General features: G+C 48.6%; 3 protein-coding genes and 1 long non-coding RNA gene across 11 annotated transcripts; 1 reads left to right on the forward strand and 3 right to left on the reverse strand.

Moving 5' to 3' along the window:
• Nucleotides 1–115: 115 nt before the first annotated feature.
• On the reverse strand, nucleotides 116–9,879 carry LOC119134931. Its single transcript, XM_037272188.1, has 2 exons — nucleotides 8,890–9,879; nucleotides 116–449 (listed from the first exon to the last, which is right to left on the reverse strand). The coding sequence occupies exons 1-2, from the start codon at nucleotides 9,645–9,647 to the stop codon at nucleotides 344–346; spliced, it is 864 nt and encodes a 287-aa protein (XP_037128083.1). The 5' UTR covers nucleotides 9,648–9,879; the 3' UTR covers nucleotides 116–343.
• LOC119134949 (calpain clp-1-like) lies at nucleotides 640–3,877 on the reverse strand. The gene is made up of 3 exons (XM_037272232.1): nucleotides 3,660–3,877; nucleotides 1,982–2,353; nucleotides 640–1,236 (listed from the first exon to the last, which is right to left on the reverse strand). The coding sequence occupies exons 1-3, from the start codon at nucleotides 3,694–3,696 to the stop codon at nucleotides 1,184–1,186; spliced, it is 462 nt and encodes a 153-aa protein (XP_037128127.1). The 5' UTR covers nucleotides 3,697–3,877; the 3' UTR covers nucleotides 640–1,183.
• LOC119134964 lies at nucleotides 4,430–5,574 on the forward strand. Its single transcript, XR_005100441.1, has 3 exons — nucleotides 4,430–4,530; nucleotides 4,980–5,134; nucleotides 5,203–5,574. It is a non-coding gene; the product is annotated as an uncharacterized LOC119134964 (long non-coding RNA).
• Nucleotides 9,880–12,587: 2,708 nt separating the features above from the next.
• Nucleotides 12,588–19,809, reverse strand: LOC119134914 (adipocyte plasma membrane associated protein). 8 transcript variants are annotated; one of them, XM_037272157.1, is made up of 9 exons: nucleotides 19,724–19,809; nucleotides 18,766–18,882; nucleotides 17,238–17,353; nucleotides 17,068–17,160; nucleotides 16,643–16,759; nucleotides 16,268–16,442; nucleotides 16,067–16,201; nucleotides 13,307–13,499; nucleotides 12,588–13,239 (listed from the first exon to the last, which is right to left on the reverse strand). In XM_037272157.1, exons 1-9 carry the CDS (start codon nucleotides 19,744–19,746, stop codon nucleotides 13,030–13,032), a joined length of 1,179 nt encoding a protein of 392 aa, XP_037128052.1. In that variant the 5' UTR covers nucleotides 19,747–19,809; the 3' UTR covers nucleotides 12,588–13,029. The 8 variants fall into 8 exon arrangements, with proteins under 8 accessions (XP_037128052.1, XP_037128057.1, XP_037128051.1 ...); XM_037272162.1 differs by lacking the exon at nucleotides 19,724–19,809 and adding an exon at nucleotides 19,535–19,717; XM_037272156.1 differs by lacking the exon at nucleotides 19,724–19,809 and adding an exon at nucleotides 19,389–19,717.
• Nucleotides 19,810–21,913: the final 2,104 nt, after the last annotated feature.

Here is a 21,913-nt window from a genome sequence, read left to right on the forward strand (position 1 = left end):
GCTGAGCGTGCCATTGCTGCCACCGCATAGAACCCCGATGCCCGTAGCCCTCGTCTTTATGCAGGACGGACGCAGGAGATTGTGATTGGAATTCCGATAGCAGGCATGTGTGTTTGGAGCGGGGACTTGCCCATGTAGGCCGAGATGCCGCCAAGCCCCGGCCTCGGCTAGCCACGAGTGAAGACGTTGGTGGCCTGCCTCGATTGCTGCTCGCCGAAAGCTCTGGTCAAAGACTCCAGGCTGACTGAATCAATGGTTGAATCAATGTCGGCCTGTCCCCAAATCAGCCCGTCTTAGCTCCCAGATGCTGATCCGGCCGGACCCCCCTTATCTCCTGACTACCTCAATCTCCTCCGCCTGGTGTTGGCCACGTGTTTTGGCGTGCCAGTTGCGACCCAGGACCGAGACTTGGGCGCACGTTCACGATAGTGCGGTTGTCCTTCTCGCCCCTGGGGCAATTTTCAGGTGCGCTGTGGATGCGCTCGCCTTGGAAAGGCCGCCACAATGGACGGAGGGAAGTACAAACAAGCAACCAAAACGTGCAAACATGAAGCCGGCGCCTTCATCTGTGACGTTTGATGTTTGCGCTCATTTTGGATTTCATCGGGAATCCGAAAGACAGTAACAAAAGGAAGGAAGTGCTGCTTGGCACCATTTTTAAACATCACAAATCCCAAGCGGAAAGAAGCACAAAGGTTACATGCATGTTTGCTTTTTCACTTTGTATACACAACTGTCATGTTTACAGGAAAATTAAAACTAAACTGTCAACGGCTCAAGTTCTCCCTCTTACTGAATAATTGTCCGCGTTCAAATCAAATGGAATCAAATCACAGCTTCTGCAATGGTGTGAGGTTCTTAACAAAAGACAGCTTGAGTATTGCGCCGGAGGCTTCGAGCCAAGCCTCAAAGAGCGCTTTTGAGCCACACCAAGTTACCAGTTAGCGTGGAGAGTGTCTTTTTGCTGAGCTAGCTGTATCTGTGCTCTCCTGTCTTCTTCCCACAAGGCGTTCAAACGTGTCTTGACCCTGTCGACGAAAGTAATGCCACGTACGCTAAAACAGATCACTGACTCGAGACGCTAGCTTGATTTGGTGAAAATCAGGATGAGCACAAGATGCTGGGCAGGAACCACGGATGGGAAGAGGGAAGGATGGGGGGGAAGAACTTCTTTCCTGTTGCTCTAGTTTCCTCTGGATGTTTCTTCTGCCACATCCATCAGATCACCAAACAAATCTGATGGCACAAAAACGTTCGGCGTCACTTAGAAATACTCGCACCGTGCGAGTCGCACGTCACGTCTACGGCACTCCCTTGTCAAGCATTGCACACGTTTGCCAAACACGTGACATTTAGGATTGTGGGTGCGTGTGTGTGGGTTTGTGGGGGGGTGGACACCTGCTGTATCTTAAATCCCAGCAACAACTTTTTTAGGTTGCCTCGTCACATATGTGCGTGTGTGTGTGTGTGTGTTGCGTATTGACCCCCTCCAAATTTTTGCTAGCTGGTCAATCCGGTTTTCCATTGTTGATAGAATTAACCAGGCGAGGTACCAAGAACTCATGATTATGTTTTTAAACTGTGATTATTTTTGGAGTGTGTCTCATTTGATGGTAAGCTCCATTACAGGCTTGCTTCAAGCAACACGGGGCGTTTTGGGTTGATTTGCAACCGAGGCACTTGCAAACACACTCGTCATGGTTTCGCTCATTCCGCGTTTTGGATCTTAACGTTTTTAATGCCTTCATTGAAATCACAATGACATTTCCATGTAATGTCCAGTGCTAGAAGTACTATTGGTTTCAGTACTCAGTATCAGTCTCTACTTGATGACCTGCTCGCATTAGCTCAACATTTTTAGTTATGAGATAGATCTTTTTACCAACAGTGAGACGCTCTACTTGTTGACCTGCTCGCGTTAGCTCAACTTTTATAGTCATGAGAAAGATCTTTTTACCAACAGTGAGATGTCCGCACTCACCTCCCTCACTTAGACCTGCTCCACCCCTTGGTCCGCCTGGTGCTCCCCCGGCAGCTCCGCACCCCGATCCTCCGGCCCCGCCTCCTGCCTGTCTCTCCGGGCCATCAAGCTCGTTGAACAAGCCATCAAAGCCCGACTGCTTGGCCTTCTTGTCATTGTCATCTCTGTCCAGGAATCTGGAGAAGAAACTTCCCTTGTCGTCGTCGTCGTCGTTCTCTCTCTTCTTGTCGTCACCAAAGGAGAAGATTCCTCCTTTGTCACTCTCGTCCTGATTTTTCTTGTCTCCTCCGAAGAAAGAGCTCAAGCCTCCTTTGTCCTTGCTTGTGCCTTTGACCCCGAGTGCGTTCTTCACCATGCCCCCCACGATGTCCCCTGCGCACACACAAATGGACACACGGCTTGCTTTTCACGGGAACGTGTGCGGGCCCTTTGCTCAAGCATGCTTTTCATTCACACACTCCACATTCACTCAAGGAAGATGATGAGCAGAAGATGAGCCCCTATATCAGAGTCAGAGTCAGAGTCAGGACCCCAACAGCCTGGAGATCACAAACTTCGCCAGTGGCGAGCAGTGCTGGCATCCCACAACAGAGTCCCGGCACCATTCGTCACGGATGTAGACGCACAGTCCACCTCCTCGCGATGTTCCCCCTCGTACAATGGCCCGGTCCGCCCGATAGCACGCCATCCGCTCCAGATGCACAGCAGTTACGCACTGTCCGGTCCGTAGAACCCAGCAGGCATGTTGATGTCCAGCGATCGAACGTTCGCCAGAAGAATGGAAGGCACGGCCGGGCGAGCTGGGTTGGCCGCCAGCCTGGCTCGGACGCCCAACCGGGGGAGGAATAGCAGGCGAGTCCGGCGACACTCCAGGACGGAGCAGACCGAGCGCCTTTAATGTCCCCGCTTCAAAGTCCAGATCGCCACAAAACTCGCTTTCGCCGATGTCGAGCAGAACCAGCCCGCCGCACTTGTAGCACAACCCGGTACGACGAGACGAACACACAAAACTGTCGGACAAACCCACATTAAACGACAAAACAAAACACCGTTCGGGACAGAGAGAGGCCGCTGCGTGTGCACGCGCCGCCATCTTACTTATGCTGTACCATATTGACCTCCAGAGGTGGGCACATGTTTTACACCAGGGGTCTCAAACTCCAGTCCTCGGGGGCCGCATTCCTACATGTTTTCCAAGTTTCCCTCGTTAAACACACCTGATTCAATTATCAGGCTCCTGCAGAACGTGAGGATGAACTGATCATTTGAATCAGGTGTGTTTAACGAGGGAAACTTGGAAAACATGTAGGAATGCGGCCCCCGAGGACTGGAGTTTGAGACCCCTGTTTTACACTTTCTACTTCCTAGCCCTGTTGTGGACTAACACAAAACGATGTACCGTACACTGTTTCAGCTCTTGTACGTCGTGTTTAGACCAGAGGTGTGAGCAACTCTGATGCTCGAGGGCCAATGTCTTTCCCGTTTGACACGTCTCCCTCGTCCAACACAAACATGATCTGCTCCTCAGCAAGCTCCATACTAGCACGATCACATTGAGAAGGCTGTGGACCCGACTTGGTAACCCCTAATACTTGCTTGACCTGTTACACCGCATCATGGGACCACTGACAAAATGGAGGAGGCCAACGTAAGAAGCAGCATCACGTTCTCTACTTACCCACTTGATCTCCAATCATCTCTGCCATTTTGTCCATCTTCGACGTCGGCGAGTGTGTGGGCGTATTAGGCGAGGTCGGGTCACTGAGCGCGACTCGCTTTGCCACCTTTCTCTTATGGCTGCACCGGGAAGTGGCCCTGACCGTACCGGACGGGCAGGTTCCACCTGTCGCTCGCCAAGTGTGCGTGTGTGTGTCTGACTCACTTGAAAGGCAGAACAAACACGCTTGTGTTTGAGTTGGAAGTCACATGATTGGCCCGCAAGAAAGAGTGGGTGGGCCTTGGCAATGTGCACATTTAAAAGCCATGACCCAGAAAAGACGGCACATTCAACTTTGTACTCGACACCAAAGACTGATGTGAGCTGTGGAAAAGCATTTTTCTCAAGCTGGGTCCAACAGCTGTTTTGAACCAATTTCTAAATGTGGAGTTGGCTGGTTTGAATCAGCACAGAACATAATTGCAAGTTGTGAACAAGATCTTCATGAACAAAGATACAATCTTTATGGTCAACACATTTTAGGTTGAACATGTTTCGGTTGGCAATGACACTTTTCTTTCATTTCCACCTTTCCACTACGTTTGAACATTTCATGTTGGTTCGGCAACCCACTCTTGACGGCTTCCAGCGTTTCCGGGGGGGCGGTGCGTCTTAACTAGAGCGAAGCTATTGCTCCGGCATACCGGTGGCATGTTTGTGTTAGAATAATTAGTTTTGCTGAAGCGCTGGTCGGCCTGAACCGGAGGTCACATATCTTCGCTCAAGCCAACATACTATCTGCCAGCTAGCTTTAGAGAGTTCTTATACTCCCTTCCTTTTCTTATCTGTGAGAGGCCCTCACTAGTTATGAACAGAACACCTTTGTTCTGTTGTGAATTTTTATTCTGGTATCATGCAATGTATATCTCACTAGTAAGCCTAAGTGTGACCGGGTCATGTTCGGGTCAGGTTCGTGTGGGATTGTTTGGGGCTTGGTCCAGGAATGTAGGCTCATTGGCACCAGACACATCTGGTTTCCATTAACAACTGCTAAGATATGCACCGTGTGGAGTTAGGGAGGCTGACTAGGGGGTCATAGATCACCCAACAGCCCCGCGTGCGCGCACCCCAGTGAAGGGAAGCGCAGGGATATAAGTTTTACGGGGAGAGTAGACAAGGGAACTCGACATCTTGGCTAGGGCGCGAGACACTTCTGACATCGGTTGAATAAAATCTTTCCCCAATCAGCCGTGTGTGAATGAAGTTTTCCTTCCCCAAACCAGCCACTTTTTCACCGTTTGTTTGGAAGACCAGCTGACCATCGAAGAGAATTCACCACAGTTCTTTGTTAGTTCAAGAGAAGTTCTTTCTCTTTTAATTGTTTTTGTCCGAGACAGTTTTTTAGTTATCCCATATTTACTCAATGTTTGTTTAAGTAGACTTCATGCAAGTTATCTCACATCTACTTAACGTTTGTTGGAGTGTATGCACGAGAGGTATCTGATTATTTACTCATTATTATTGTGTGAAATGTAGCAAGAAAGTCTAGAGCATTGTTTTACAGGGACACGGCATCCAGGTTTGGAGATTGCAGCCGGGAACGAGGCTGCCAACCACCTAAGAACAGACTCTGCATTCCTGGGGTCACGGATCGGCCAAGGCCATGCGGCCTCGCACTACACAACATTATTAGCTAGCTAAACAGCGTTGCTACAGTCACACTCTCCCCTCCCTTTAGTGTAGCAACGCCTCTTGTAACCAGGGCAACCCAAAATAAAAAGAGGAGATAGCGGTGGAGGAGTCCAGAATTGGTGGAGGACTGTTAACTGGGCCTTCTACCTAATTCTCCTCGCGAGCAAAAGGAATACTGGTTGTCTTCTCCTCTTTGTTTCCAGCGTGTAAATTAATGTCTGATGGTGTTTAGACCTGACAGTTTGCAAATCTCGTTTTTATTGAAGAATATCGGTGCCATTATATCTGCGCTGCTTGCTACAATGGTGAGGCACCTTGAGCAGCTCAGCCCCCCGACGTGGAGCTTGAAAGGTGATGTGGAGAGCCGGCGCTAAAGAGAGAGCGGAGAATTCTGCCTTTGTCGACAAAGGACTGACTTTCTGCCATGGGAAACGCCAGTTGCTTTTTTCCGCTCAAAGTCAGCTACAATGCGGCGTACGCTGTGATGGCGTGTGTGTGATGTCTGGTAATTGCTGCCTGAGTCTATTTTTAAGTTAGAATCAAGGTGGCAGGGTGTGCACAGAATGTCAACACAAGCTACGTCTATTGGGGTGTGTGTGTGCGCGGTTTCCATGTTGAAAGCTGAAACCACAAGCAACTGGTTTTCTTTGCTTTAGCAAAAAACAACACGGTTGTATTAGCAGGCTTTTCACCAGCCAGCCCAAAAATGTAAGCAGAGTGACATGGCTTTTGTCGCTTTATTTCATGGAATGACAGTTGTACACATACAGTTGCCCTTTTAACAAGTTGTGGAGGAGCTTGAGGTCTGCGCTTTTCTAGTCAAACAGTCCACTCAGAGCTTTCCCAATTCCTGCGACAAAAAAAATGAAAAGTTGGAGTTGGACGTCATGTGTAGCATTCACAGCGAAGACAGGGCACAGCCTTGTTTTGCTAATTCACACTTGACAACTCACCTGGTCCACTGTCCTCCTGCTTCCCACTAGCCATGGACAGGACATCAGTCACGTCAAAACCTTTCTTGTCCTCCTTCTTCCCACCGACCATCTGTAGTACGTCCCCCACGTCGAAACCTTTCTTGTCCTCCTGACTTTCCGCCCCTCCTCCTCCTCCTCCAACAACCTTGGATAGGCATTCCTCTGCAAAATCCCCTGCAAAAGAAGCAGTTGACTTGTTTCCTGTCAACCCCTCGGCACTTGTTTCATTGAAAACAACACACATTTGACGATGTGTTACTGTGTTGATGCAGCGAACCAAGAGTCCTTTTGTCAACCTGAAAGGATTTGTCCCACATAAAGACCCACCCTTGTGCTTTCAAGCTCAAGTTGTATAGAGCAATGTAGGAATGTTCACTTACCTACGTTGTCTTTCACCATGTTGACCAGAGCCTTCTGGCACATCTCGCTCTTCAAAAAATCGCCCATGTTGTTGACTGATGCCGGGTGGAGGGAGGATGCTTGGTCTTATAGCGACAGCGGTGTTGAGACCAGCAGGTGACGCCCTGCTGAGGAATCAGGTGGAGCCCTCAGGAGTCACAGGCCAAACCTGTGGTACAGGTTGGTGTGACAACCAATCAGACTTTCTTCACATGTTCTCCATAATGGCTCATCAAGCTCACGTGTCTTGACAGACTCCTTTTGAGAACCAACACCCAAAAGCTGAGGAAAGGATTCCTTTCACACGGATTTCTCCCGACATTGCTTGGGGTCCAGAGAGAATCCTCATATACAGGACAAGGAGTGGAGACTTTTTTTCCCCAGAGGAATAACATTTCTGAATGTACATGAATGTACAGCCGTCCAAATCTTCTGTGTCGTTTTTCTTGTCTTTGTTGAAATCATAAAAAACCCACACCAAAAACTGTTACTCAAGGCCAATTGTGAGGCACTCTCTGGGTCCCCAAATTTAGACAGACCTTAACATGGACAAACAAAAGTAGTATATTGCTAAGTACATAAAGACCACGGAGTGAGTGCCAGAGCTATTGCAGCCTTCCCTCATGATTGCACTTGGGTGTGTTTGTGAAGACTTCATGTCTCAGTTTTGGTTCCGAAGTTGACCATGATGTTGTCTTCCTTAAACGCCGAGACTGGCCTCGGAAGCTGTTTCATCATGCGCCAGGATTTCTGTCTTGCTAGTAGAGGCGCACATACATAAGGTCTGTCGGAAAAGCCTGCGCACAGCAGAAAAGAACTTGCGTGTCCTGCGTTGCTGGCGGACTTTCAGGGCTTCTAAGTTGACCATCAGCAGCTTGAGGAGGGTGTTGTCGAAACTCAGCTCGTTAGACAGAAAAGCCTCCGGCAGCTCGCGCATGCAGTTGAACTCTCGCAGGATCTCCTTGATGACAGCCTTCATCACCTTGTTGATGCTGTAAATGTTGGCCTCTGTGATGACACACAAGCATGGGTCCTGCAGTACCTTCTTTGACAGACGCTGGATAATCGGCAGTGTGTCGCGAGAGAGAACAACTTTCTTATGTTTTTTTTGGATGCGCGTTAGTAGCTGGACGACAAGCACCGCCATGAGCGACGTAACCATCTCCTCCAGAACAGAGGCCGATCGGCCTGGCGTCACTTCTGAGGATGAACCTTTTGGCTGGGAAGCCATTGTGTGCTTGTGCAAACGCTTCTCCTCCGCAGAAGGCGGGCGGAGCGGCGACGGCCAAGCTACACGTACCACCCCGGAGGGTGGAGTCTTTGCTTGTGCGCTGTGCGTCTCTAATGCATTTTGGCTGATCCTGCTTTCCGCGGTGATGCTCCCTTCCTGCGTGTCTGGTGGGCTTTCGGACTTAGTGTTGTCCGAGTCGACGTCCTCTTTTGCTTGTGGCATCGCTGTCCCCATAATGAGCGTGTCGATGTCGTTCAAGCAACCGTAGACCTCATCGGCGTGGTTCTCCCTCGTTACTGGCTCCATTTTGAGCCAGAGGAGCAGTTGCTGCACAAACTTTGTAGAGGTGTCCTCCACCATCTTATGCAAGACTTGGATGTTCTCCGGTTTTTCCTCGTCCACCTCCAGGATGAGCGGCTCTGAGAAGCGCCTCCACACAGCGTCTGACTGAATCGTGGTGTGGTTGGTGGTCATGAAATGGTAAATTTTATCTGCCAGGTCTATTGAGAACTTGTCGGCTTCGAGTCGTAGCTCGTCCACGTCTATGCTGACACCCTGGGGCGGTAGTGCCACCTTGTGGAAAACATCCTCAAGACCTGGCTGGATTCCCTGGAAGCTGAGCAGATTATCACCATCCGGTGCTGGAGTTCCTTGTCGGGACTCTTCTTCTTCCCTGCGCATCCGCATGCATCGACAACGAACCTTCTCCAGTTCAAATGTCAGCTGGTCAAACTTCTTTTGGCAAAAGTTCAAAAAGTTGCGTTTGCGAGCAAATTCATTGCTGCTGTTGGGTGACGCGCAGGTTTCAAAGAACTCGCAGAGTTGATCCTTGATCAGCCCAAGATTGAAGTGACTGCGTCCCTCCTCCAACGATTCAGGGTAGTGCAGTTCGTTGATGATGGTTGTTACAATTTCTGCTGCTGTTTTCTTGAGTTCGCGATTGGTCCTGACCGACTTGTCCTCGCTGTCGGTCCATTTGCGTAGGATGTTCATCACCGCCTCTGTGGTTTCTTCACGGTTGAAAATGCACATGTTCCCACCCCTTGAGTCACAGGGAGGTTCCTGTCTGCTCTTTTGGCGCCAGCACGGGCGGAAGCACATTGTGTACATCTTGCTCAGGTAAACCTTAAGTGCACCACAGGCTAGTTGCACCATCTTAGCCAGAACCTCTATCTTGGTGAAGGTGCCCGGGATGTAAATAAGTGGCACCAGCTGGCTGGCTGTGCTGGTGGCTGATGACAAGGTGTCATTGACTCTCTGCGAGATCTCCCTCTTGAAGAGGGAGTCCAGCTTTTGGGAGCTCTTGCTGCGCTGCTCCGGGACACTGAGTGCCGAGGCGAAGGCGGTGCTCAATCCGCCTTCCACTTTGAGCCTCATTCTTTTCTTCTCGGCACTCTGAATGCGCTGCTTAAACTCTGGGATGATGACTCGGATGGTGTCGGCGCAGAGTTTCTGCGTGATGTCCGTGCACATGTCCGCCAGGATGACCTGCGTGGCTGAGTCAATGGTCCCTGTGGCCAGCATGCTCCACTGCGCTGGCTGGATGCGCTCAAAGTATTTCTGCACCAACGGGAGGATGACCTCCGCCTTGATGCAGTAATTCTCCATCTCCATTGTTGGGCTGTTGTTGACTTGTCTGTTGCCAAAGTATTGGCAGCTGCTCGGGCTCCTGCAAGTGCTTTGACACCTTTGTGACATCACTAAGCTTTTCATCAGAGTTGACAACAACTTATGGTTTTTGTGACCACATAGTGATGAGGTCACAAGGCTTTTTAGCACACAATCACTTCATTATGTCATTGTGTGCTATGCAATCAATTATTTGACAATGCAACTGTCATTTTGAAGAAAAGCAATGAGACTGTGATATTTACCAATGAACCAACCCTTGGATTCTGACAGCTCTTCCTGCATTGATTGTTCTTGTTACTACATGTTGGGTTTGTAGAAAAGTTGGACTAGGGCGGCTCGGTGGCGCACTGGGTAGCACGTCCGCCTCACAGTTAGGAGGGTGCTGGTTCGATTCCACCTCCGGCCCTCCGTGTGGAGTTTGCATGTTCTCCCCGTGTCCGCGTGGGTTTCCTCCGGGCACTCCGGTTTCCTCCCACATCCCAAAAACATGCTTGGTAGGCCAATTGAGCACTCCAAATTGCCCCTAAGTGTGAGTGCGGATGGTTGTTCGTCTCTGTATGCCCTGCGATTGGCTGGCAACCAATTCAGGGTGTCCCCCGCCTCCTGCCCGATGATGGCTGGGATAGGCTCCAGCAGCACCGGTACAGAAAATGGATGGATGGATTTTCCTGTTGGACTTGGCAGGGTAACAAACGTCCTTGCTCCTAGTTTGAACAGTGCCTGAATCTTCTGACGTCTTCATGAACCCTGCATACCTTGACATCTTAATGGCTCCTGCCAGAACGGACTTGCTCTTCTGATTAAATACCAACACAGTTGTATATTTATGTTGCCTATATGATTTTGTTTTCATGTCTCTGTTTAGTAATGTGAAGAATTGACGCGTTCTTCTTGCAAAAAAACCTAGCTGCATATTTCGTCCAACACAACAAATTCTTGCCCATGTGGTGGCCCGGGGGTTCCGCTGTCGACCAACTCCTCCTCATTACCCGACGGCTGGTGTGAGGAAGCCCAAGCCAACCGCTGGGAATAACTGAGCTCTTTGCTTAAGTCCTCGTTCTCGGGCGGGGTCTTTGGCCAAGGTCCGTCCCTGTCCAGTAGACCTGCTAGCGGAAGTTTTTGCGGAATCAAGGTGCCAGTCACCAGCATGTCTATGTCGTTCAAGCAACCGCAGACTTCATTGGTGTGGTTCCGTCTCGTCACCGGCTCCAACTTGAGCCAGAGGAGTAGATGCTGCACAAACCTTGTAGAGGTGTCCTCCACCATCTTATGCAGGATCTGGATGTTCTCCGGTTTTTCCTCATCCACCTCCAAGATGAGCCGCTCTGAGAAGCGCCTCCACGCTGCAGCTGACTGGACCGCTGTTCGGTTGGTGGTCATGTAACGGTAGATTTCATCTCCCAGGTCTCGTGAGAACTTGTCAGCTTTGTGTCGCAACGTGTCCACATCTATGCTAGTATCTCCGGCTGGTAGCGGCACTTTGTGGAACACGTACTCGAGACCTGAGCGGATTCCCTGGAAGCTCAACTCTTTGTCAGCTTCGGGGTTCTGCAGGACGCTGCCAGGCAGGCAAATCGCTTCTTCCCAGCGCATCCGCATGCAGCGACACCGGAGCTTCTGCAGCTCAAAGGACAACTCGTTAAACCTCTCTTGGCTAAAGTTAAAATAGTTGCGTTTGCGAGCAGATTCATTGCTGCTGTTGGGTGACGCGCAGGATTCAAAGAACTCGCAGAGTTGATCCTTGATCAGCCCCAGATTGAAGTGAGGCATAGAAGAGCGACTGCGCCCCTCCTCCAAGGTTTCACGGTAGTGCAGGTTGTCCATGATGGTCGCCACAATTTCAGCCGCCGTTTTCTTTGATTTGCGATTCGTCCTGAGTGAGAGGGACTCGTCCTTGCTGTCAGTCCATTTGCAGAGAATTTGTTTCAGCGCCTCTGTGGTTTCTTCCTGGTTGAATACACACACATCGGCGCACTTGGAATCAAAGGGCAGTTGGTGTCTATTTTTTTGCTCACAACATGGTCTGAAAGACTTTGTGTATATGGCCATCTTGCTCAGGTAAACCTTAAGCGCACCACAGGCCTGCAACACCATCTTGGCCAGAACTGCTATCTTGGTGAAGGTTCCCAGGCTGTAGACATGCGGCACTAGCTGGCTGTCTGTGGTGGTTGCTGCCGCCAAAATGTGATTGACCCTCTGAGAGATCTCCCTCTTGAAGAGGGAGTCCAGCTTTTGGGAGCTCTTACTGGGCTGCTCCGGGACAATGAACGCCAAAGCGAAAGCGGTGCTCAATCCGCCTTCCACTTTGAGCTTCATTCTTTTCTTCTCGGCACTCTGAACGCGCTGCTTAAACTCTGGGATGATGACTCTGATGGTGTCGGTGCAGAGTTTCTGCGTGATGTCCGTGCACATGTCCGCTAGGATGACCTGTGTGGCTGAGTCGATGGTCCCTGTGGCCAGCATGCTCCACTGAGCTGGCTGGATGCGTTCAAAGTATTTCTGCACCATTGGGAGGATGACGTCCGCCTTGATGGAGTAGTTGTCCATCTCCATTGTTGGGCTGTTGCCAAATTGTTAGAAGATGCTCTCGCTGTGAGTGTTTTGACACCTTTGTGATGTCTTAAAGCTTCTTTTTGCCAAAGAAGACAACAATGTGCGGCCTTTGTGACCAAATGCATACTCACAATTCTTGATGATGACGTCCCAAAGGCAAACGGATTTTGATGCATTTGACTGCATGCAGTGTGTAATGACTCTTGCTAGTTCGCGGTCCAAGCGTAACACTAACTCTGCGGAACCCTGTCCAGAACATTTCATTTGCTGCTAAGAGGACAAACTACAGTGGGCTAGATGTAAAGTTTTATTTTCAAGACGTAAAGTTTTATTTTGAAAAGTAAAAGCTGTCTCCCGGTGCCAGAATGGAGTCTGTTATGGGGTCTGTCATGTTCGACTCAATTCCTCTCGGTGGCCTACGGACTGCTAATGCTAAAAGCAACGAAGCTGAATGAAAGCAAAGAAGTCTGCAGAAATTAATTTAGTTTTATTCAGTCCAAACTAATTAGATCATCTCCCACCGTTGACATTTTCTCACTTTTTCTGCTCCATGGTGAAAAACGCAACAATTTGCTTTGGACGGAGGTTCGCAAGGTTTGATTTTGACGATGAATCAAAACCCGAAACCCAGCCCCGTCACATCCTCTGCTGTGGGTAGGCCAGATAATTATTTACTCTAATTTTATACACTTTTCTTCACTTAAGCCGAACAGCGTTTTTAGATTCGCATGCAATATCAAGACTAAAGGGAGCATGGAATGAGGAAATTAAAAGGGATGGAAGGAAGGCGAGTGGACAAGTGAGGAAATTAAAAGGGATGGAAGGAAGACGAGTGGATAAGTATAAATAGAAAAGATTGATGGTGTGATCCCAAGCAACAAAAGACGGATGGGCTCGATGGACACGGCCATTACACGAGGCTCAGGTCCAGTTTTGCAAGGTAAGGTGATCGGAAGGAGCCCAAGTAAAGGCTCCCGTCATGTTCGTGCGCTTCGCTCACGTACGCCGCAACCAGCCCGTCGGGGTCGTGGAAGCTTCGTGAGCAGATGCCGCCGTCGTGGAGCTCGGCCACCAGGCTGTAACGAGGGACGAACTTCATCATGGCGTCCTGGCTGAAGAGCTGGGAGGCGGAGACAAAGCTTGTCACGCGCAAGCGCTCGTTGGTTGGTCTGCATGGTGGTGTATACCTTGAAAAGTAACTTCTTTATCCAGGGTCTCTGGGACAGGAAGTCCAACATTGAGAATCCAGGATTGGGGCGCACGGTGGACATAGCCACCCAGTAGCCACCGCTCGAGCTGGGCCGGATGTTGTCAGGGAAACCGGGAAGATTGTCCACGAACGTGTCCATGCCGCCCTTGTTTAGTCCTGCCACGTGGACCCTGCCGCAAAATTCAAGAGTGAGTTAGCTGGGCGCGTGCCAGAGATGAGGGACTTGGGTCACATGACTGGACTTCTTAAGGTGCCAATTTTACCATTGGGACTGGCTTGAATTTGCATTTGAAACTCTGCATTTCAATATCACGGGTGCCGTTTGTTCAAAAGGAAATTCACTTTTGGTGGAGTGCGTACAAACCCGGATACCAACGAGTATGCGGACTGCTGAGGCGACCATCAAAGAAATTAGAAGACACAATGACCAAGGATCATCTCCCTTCTTTGGAGTCAAAAATTAGGTTTCTGGTCAAATGGAATGGCAAAATGCAGTGGCGTAGCCAAGCCGGGGCGGCGCCCCGGTTAGGACTCCCTGCGCCCCGGTTGAAAAAAATCGAGCTTTTTCGATTCTTCATTTTCATGCCGTTTTTTTCTTTCGGTCTTGTGCGAATGTGCTTGCGCTATTCTATGTGCGCGATGTTATCCATTCACCGTTTGCCTCCCGGACCCGGATGTTGTTTTAGCGATCAGCGAACGGCGTGGGTGATGTTAGATTTTTTTCCCTGTGGGCGCGCGCCCTTACTGGAAAAATTCCTGGCTACGCCACTGGCAACATGTATTGTTTGCAATAAGAGACCTACCATATTGGCCCGAATATAAGACGACCCTGATTATAAGACGACCCCCTCTTTTTCAAGATGTTTGAAAAAAGACTTTTTGAACACCAAATTGAATTTTTATACAGAAAATTATTACATCTGAAACAAATGATTATAGCAATATATTCAAGAGAAAAAGCATGCTATCACATCTTAATATCTGAAGTCTAACTGTAACTGTAGTCTTGAAACAAATCTGAATAAGGAAAAACATTGAAAATAATGCTACCGCTATTGTTGGGGAGCCTGAGGGCTGTATAGGGGGTTGGCTCGGATGGTTATGCTCTTTTCGCCCCTGGGTGTCGGTCAGAACACAGAAGGGAAGACGTGGTTCAGTTTTGATTGCTTTCCTGAATTATTGGCAAAAAAGTAACAGGCACTGTGGCTCATAGGGGCATACAGGCAAACTGGCAAAAGCGTATAGGCACATGTTTGGTCGTAAGGATGTCAGAGCATGAGTGTGTCATGTACATGGGTGAGTCTTTGGGTGTGTGAATGTGATTCTTGTGTGTGTGATTATTGTATGAAGTGTGTGTGTGTGTGGTTCTGCAACAGACAGAAATACAGCACGTAAGTCAACGCTCAACTTCTGACGTCACACAACACTAGTAGACGGCACACATTACATAACTAACTGCGCGAAACGGTTTATATCAGACATGCACAAACATGTCAGCGGGAGTGGTACCTTCGGCTATCGTAATTACCTTTATGACGGCAAAAGACAGTGCAAGATATGCAACAGAAACATTTCAGACAGCCAGACGACTTTGTCCGTTTGAAGTTTATAGAGCTCTGGTGTCTCCAGCCAGATGTTACAGATGAAACAAAAAATGTTTCTAATGCTCTTTAATGTGTTTCTTTCAGATTTTGTTTTCATATTTGCAACTCAAATGTGTCAGACACTGTCGGCAGACGTTCATTTGTTTAGATTGAGCTGTCAATCATTGTATGAGGTAATTTCTTTTTTGTTTGATTCCATGGTGTATTTTACTGAATATCAGTAATTACAGTGCACATCCACATTATTGTCATATTTTTTAAACAGGTTAGACACATTGGACAATGATGGTTACTTAAAGTTACTTATATCTTGTCTTTTCACGTTACTAAGATCAGATTCTGCGGGTAAATCCAATAATAAGGTGACTTGACTTGGACTTGATTTGACCTATTTGAGGACTTGACTTGGACTTGACCTATTTAAGGACTTGATTTGACTTGACTTGCCCAAGAAAAAAATGACTTGGGACTTACTTGAGACTTGAAGGTTAAGACTTGAGACTCACTTGAGACTTGCACGTGTGTGACTTGGTCCCATCTCTGCAAAATACATTTGCTGGCGACCGTTAGTCGCCGTGCAGCTGTGTAACGGCTGTAGTCATGCGTGTACGATGCAAGGCAAACTTAAAGGAGCGCGCCTGAGCTGTTAATCAAACGGCGCGCACACGAAGCAAACCGCGATCGGACAAACGGCACAACAGTGGACAGTAGTAACAATGAAATGTATATACTCACTTTGTGTCAAAGACACACACGATCACAGCAACATACTCAGTCGATACCAGCAACCTTTAACTTACCGCCGCGCACAAGTGAATGGGTATAATGTCGAGACACCGAATGTAGGACGACCCCCACTTTTTCAGTCTTATTTCAATGCAAAAAACATCATCTTATATTCGGTCCAATACGGTAATGGAAATGGAAATGCCAGTGGTCTCTCCAAAAGTGATGGCGGCTCCTCCGAGACTAACGCCCAATTCACACCGACTGCTTTCAAATTCATCGGCCAAAACGTGGCTTATCTGATTTTTTTTTTCCTCGCCAATAATGGAATTCATCTATTTGTCAGTTTTCTGTACAGCCTGTCCGTCCTGACCGGGAGTGCTGGAGCCCATCCCGACTCGCCGTACCTACGTATTCGGGCTACCGTGGTCTCTGCCACCAGGACGGACTCCTCGTCGGGAAGCAACTGGATACCGTTGGGAAATCGCAGGTTGTCCATGACCACGCTCAGTTCTCCGCTCTCTGTGTCATACTCCAGCACCCTGATGGCAAGAAGCAGCGCGTCAGGTCAGGTGGGCTCAAAGCCCGTCGACAGCCTTTTGCCATACCGCCCATCAGCGCTGGCCTCCATGATGAGGTGAAGGTAGTTTCTGCGCTGCCACCTGCTGCTGGAGCTGGTGAAGTACACCTTCTTGCCATCCTGCGTCACCGCCAGGTCGTTGATAAACAGCAACTTCCTGCCGCCCACCTCCTGGCCACCCGCCACCAGCCGAGTGGACTCGCCTGGGAAAAAAACAACAAAAACAGCGCGGCTGCCCACTTGCCGCCGCTTCTAGCACTGGACTAATCACACTCGCTTTGGACCCAGTTCAGTGAGGGCCGTTTTGTTTGCTAAACTTGAGTCACGTGTGGGAACACATCGGCATAAGATGACCACAACCACAATTGACAACAAAGGTATTTGACGCCATCGGGCAGCTCACCTGTGGTGGGGTTGACCTCAAAGACACCCAGGTAAGCGTCTGCTACAAATAAAGTCCCGTTGGGTCCCACTCGGATGCCCAAGGGCCTCCCGCAGGTCACCTCGTACTGCGCGGACTCTGCACGCACACACCCAAAATCACAAGATGAGACTTAGCAGCTTTTGCATTTCACTACTTGTATCTTTCAGAAGTATTATTTGTTTCAAAATTTGCATCTGATGCAATTACTGATTTGGTCCGTGGCATCTCTCATGAAAATGGGCTCCGGTTTTCCAGACTCAAAGCAAATGCAAGTGCAAACAGACTCGGAAAACAGGCTTTCTCTGAAAACTTAGAAATGTCTTGATTTGGATAGAGAAGCACCAGTTTCCGATTAATTTTAAAAACTGCTTTTCTTTTCCAGTCATTGTGATGCTTTGGCTCACCACAAGGAGGTTTTCCCAATCTGGCCACCGTGTGAATCCTTCGACCAATCATCTTTACAATCCTGCCATCAGCTGTTCCGCTATAAAAAACGTCTGGATGCACACGCACGCAGCATTAGCAAGCGTCAAGTTATCTTAGCATCCAACATTGCGATATGCGGGGTCTGCACCTCCGATGTTGGCGATTGACTCCGGTCCGGCAACGGCGTCTTCGTAGAGTCGGCGAGCGAGACGCAGTTTGGCGTTTGCTTCCCAGCAGCCCGACATGGCCGGCGGCTCCTTCAGACTATGGGACGGATGACATCGTCAGTAGCTATTCTGAAGCACGGTAGGAAGGCGCAGTGAGGAGACTTGCCCCCAATCAAACTGTTGTGTCCTCGCCGTTTTCTTGACAAGCAACAAGCGATACGAACCGTCGCACAATGCAGTGCGCCAATTTGGGGCCTCAAATGTCTCAAGTGGATTTGTTTGTCCAATCATCGGATCGAACTTTTACGTTTACGTTCAGGGTCACTGAAAAAAAGTTTTTCCTTCTATGACTTTTCTTGTTAATTTGGTAATTCTTTATGTTGAAGCAAAAATCTGGCCATAGTGACATGGGAGGGAGTGACGGTGCACTGAGCAAGCGACGTTGTGGAAGAAGGCGTTACTTCTTGACGCGATCATCTTTGGGAAGATTGGCCAACGATGGCGTTGGTGCTTTTCTAAAATGACCGCACCTGTTTGCACGTTTTGTTGGTTGGCTTTGCACAGAGATGGCTTACTTGTGACACACTCGCAAAGTTGGACAATCAGCAGTGAAACGAGTTGAGTCATTTGATGTTGGTTTTGACACCGCGACGACTCGTCTTTATCACTTTCCCAAACCTTTTTGACGTTTGATTTTGGAAGGTTGGATTGGATCGCTGGAATTTCCGTTACTTTGAAACAGATGATTTGACGGTTTAGGCTTTGGCGCTCACGGAACAAGTTGGCCTCTTGGGTTCTCCGGGCACCCCCGGACAGCGATTAGCAAGTCGAGAAAGAGCCGCCAACGTGGCCACCGCCTTGATGGGCGCTTTTTGTGTCAGGAGCTCGAGATGGAGACCCGTTGTTGTTATCGCGCTGCCATATGAAGGAGTTTCGGCAGGCTCGCTTCAATGGAGGGCCAATGTAAGTCTGGCTCTTTGAATCGAAGGCCGTCCCCCACCGAGGGGCCAACATTTTCCACTGTGCTAGCAAAATGCGCGCGTGCGTGACTTTGCCGTGCTTCGTTTGAGGTCGCAAATGTTTGCAAAACATTTGCCAACAGTTGGGCTGACTGGTCTTGTTTTGCACGTGTTGAAAAACAAGTACAGGCTTTGGTTCTGGGGAACATTTTGCAACCTTTGCAACTTCGGCTCACTTAAAAAACACGTGGGTTGGCCCTTGAGCGGGGCTTTTGTCCCACTTGAGACTCAAAGTGGCCAATTGCGGGGATCCCTGTGACATGCGAGAGGCTTAAATCTTTAGCCGCCATCTTTGTGAAATGATGACATGGAGGAGCAATTGTGTCATAAGACCAAAACATTTGCTTCTTCTACCTCCTCTAAGGTAGGAAGAAGAGCGGCGAACTGGGAATGAGACAAATGAGATGAGCCCATTGGCTCGTTGACACTTTTGAAACTATCTGGGTCCGCTGCCGGTCAAAAGGCCTTTGCGCCGTCCATGCGGACTTACACCAGGACATCGGGCTGGATGGGCGACTCCAAGATGAGCACGATGACTAGCAGGGGCAGAAGCAGCAAGCCCCCCACCGACAGCAGCGTCGCTCGGAACACACGTCCACTATATGTTCTGCAATGGGAAGCCATGTCATCACCAGCGCAACAAGAAGTCATATCCTCGCAAAAGAAAGTGACTGCACTGCAACAAGAAGGCGCATTGTTACGACAACAGCAAGTGACATCATTTACAACAACAATGGTGGCGATGGAGTTGAGCCGCTGCTGGCGGGGATGCAAATGGGAATATCACTCCCAGAACTCGAAAAAACGACTGGCCCCAGAGCTTTATGGCGCGTTGTCACCACGTCACAGGCGACGCCAAATAAATGTTTATGTGGAGTCAAATTCCGGTTCACGAATTTTTTATGGAGTAACCCATCGACATGCTTGAGTGGATAGTCACTCCTGCATTTGAATATCTCGATTTGTGACGCAAATGGACATAATTTCATCATGGCACCCCGTGTGTGTGTGCGGGTGCACGCCTTTAACTCTTGTTTGGCTCATAAATGTGTCAGTCTGACAGTAATTGCCGAGCGCACGTCACTGGGTGTCATTGTTGTGTAGTCGCCTGACCCGTTGCCCTTGCGCACGCGATCGGCTGGGTGGTCGCTGATGACGTCATGTCTGTTTTGCCTCCGGAAGCGCAGGCCCGCCGTCTCGTTCATGCTGGAGCGCTTTGTTGATTCTGTGCCGGTTTGGCTCGGTCGAGCTAGTCTCACCTCGTCTCGTCCCGTCTCGTACCGGCCGTTCTTCAATTTGAAGAAGGCATAGTACGCTCTCAAACTGGCAAAGTATACTCTAAGACGTACGCCACAACGTTCTTAAGGCGAGCCTCTTCCGTGAAGTGCAACGACTGTGTACTTCACACAACACACAACACACACCCCACTCCAACTCTGACGTATTACCGTGAGAGCCACACGAAATGCATCCTGGGATATTTTCCCTGTGAAGTCTTCGGCCCCGTCCAAATACCCTCTATTATACGCCCTCTCATCATGGGGAAGTGCGTGATCACCGAGACCACTGCGCAAGCGCAGAAGGTTGGACATCTTAGATCGCATCTTAGAACTTTTTTTTTTTTTCCACACACGCGCGCGGTGCAAAGCAATTTTATTTTATTTGTCCATCTGTAATAGTTTGGAATAATTCAAAACACAAAAGGACTGTAATAAATATTTATTAAAATACTATTTTAACACAAACGCTGAGTTCTGCTCAGCCAACAGAAAAAAAGTAATGCTCTCCGTCCCTGATATAAAAAAAAAACAACAACCGCCATTTGCAAAAAAAAACAACAACGTAGAACTATGCATAAAGTTTGTTCTGATGTGAGTGCGGTGTGTGGGAATCAACCTCATGTTGCCAGCACACAAGACAGGCGAGTGTCCCACTACACCGGACTGGGAGATTTTTTCAGGCCAGGAGTCAGTTATGTAACCAGGCCACCCTGGCCTTGCCCACACGTGCATGGGCACAAGCAAAACGCATTTGTGCGCACAAACATGCACACAATCATTCTTTGGGTTTTGTTGTGGGTGGTACCGGAAAAACAAATTAAAATCTCTAGAATGAGGGTGAGCAAAATAATCAAAAGGTCTCTCTGAGTCAGACTGTCTGTCTGTGTCCTGAGTTGGCCTTTCCCTTGCACTGCTCCCTGGACTTGTCTTGCCAGTATACTCTACATCTGCTGGGAGTGTCAGAACAACCAGCAAAATAATTATGTTATCGATAAGAACACATTTAATCAATATCAAAAGATATAAGTATAAATAAATATATGCTTTTTTCTCTCCAAATGTTTCATGCATAGTCATAGCCTATTCAATCCCATGCATTGATAGATGACTGTCTGTTCTTTACCTGTCAGCTGCTCTGATCGAGTTCTGGGCCTACTGTCTGAAGCACCAAAACTGGCAATATTTCCACCTTTGCATAGGAAACATAGACATACACTACCGTTCAAAAGTTTGGGGTCACCCAAACAATTTTGTGTTTTCCATGAAAAGTCACACTTATTCACCACCATACGTTGTGAAATGAATAGAAAATAGAGTCAAGACATTGACAAGGTTAGAAATAATGATTTGTATTTGAAATAAGATTTTTTTTACATCAAACTTTGCTTTCGTCAAAGAATCCTCCATTTGCAGCAATTACAGCATTGCAGACCTTTGGCATTCTAGCTGTTAATTTGTTGAGGTAATCTGGAGAAATTGCACCCCACGCTTCTAGAAGCAGCTCCCACAAGTTGGATGGGCACTTCTTGCGTACCATACGGTCAAGCTGCTCCCACAACAGCTCAATGGGGTTCAAATCTGGTGACTGCGCTGGCCACTCCATTACCGATAGAATACCAGCTGCCTGCTTCTTCTCTAAATAGTTCTTGCACAATTTGGAGGTGTGTTTTGGGTCATTGTCCTGTAGGATGAAATTGGCTCCAATCAAGCGCTGTCCACTGGGTATGGCATGGCGTTGCAAAATGGACTGATAGCCTTCCTTATTCAGAATCCCTTTTACCCTGTACAAATCTCCCACCTTACCAGCACCAAAGCAACCCCAGACCATCACATTACCTCCACCATGCTTAACAGATGGCGTCAGGCATTCTTCCAGCATCAGTTGTTCTGCGTCTCACAAACATTCTTCTTTGTGATCCAAACACCTCAAACTTGGATTCATCCGTCCACAACACTTTTTTCCAGTCTTCCTCTGTCCAATGTCTGTGTTCTTTTGCCCATCTTAATCTTTTTCTTTTATTGGCCAGTCTCAGATATGGCTTTTTCTTTGCCACTCTGCCCTGAAGCCCAGAATCCCGCAGGCGCCTCTTCACTGTAGATGTTGACACTGGTGTTTTGCGGGTACTATTTAATGAAGATGCCAGTTGGGGACCTGTGAGGCGTCTGTTTCTCAAACTAGAGACTCTAATGTACTTATCTTCTTGCTCAGTTGTGCAATGCGGCCTCCCACTTCTTTTTCTACTCTGGTTAGAGCCTGTTTGTGCTGTCCTCTGAAGGGAGTAGTACACACCGTTGTAGGAAATCTTCAATTTCTTAGCAATTTCCTGCATGGAATAGCCTTCATTTCTAAGAACAAGA

Source organism: Syngnathus acus, chromosome 15 (assembly GCF_901709675.1).
Source record: "Syngnathus acus chromosome 15, fSynAcu1.2, whole genome shotgun sequence".
Lineage (NCBI taxonomy): Eukaryota > Metazoa > Chordata > Actinopteri > Syngnathiformes > Syngnathidae > Syngnathus > Syngnathus acus.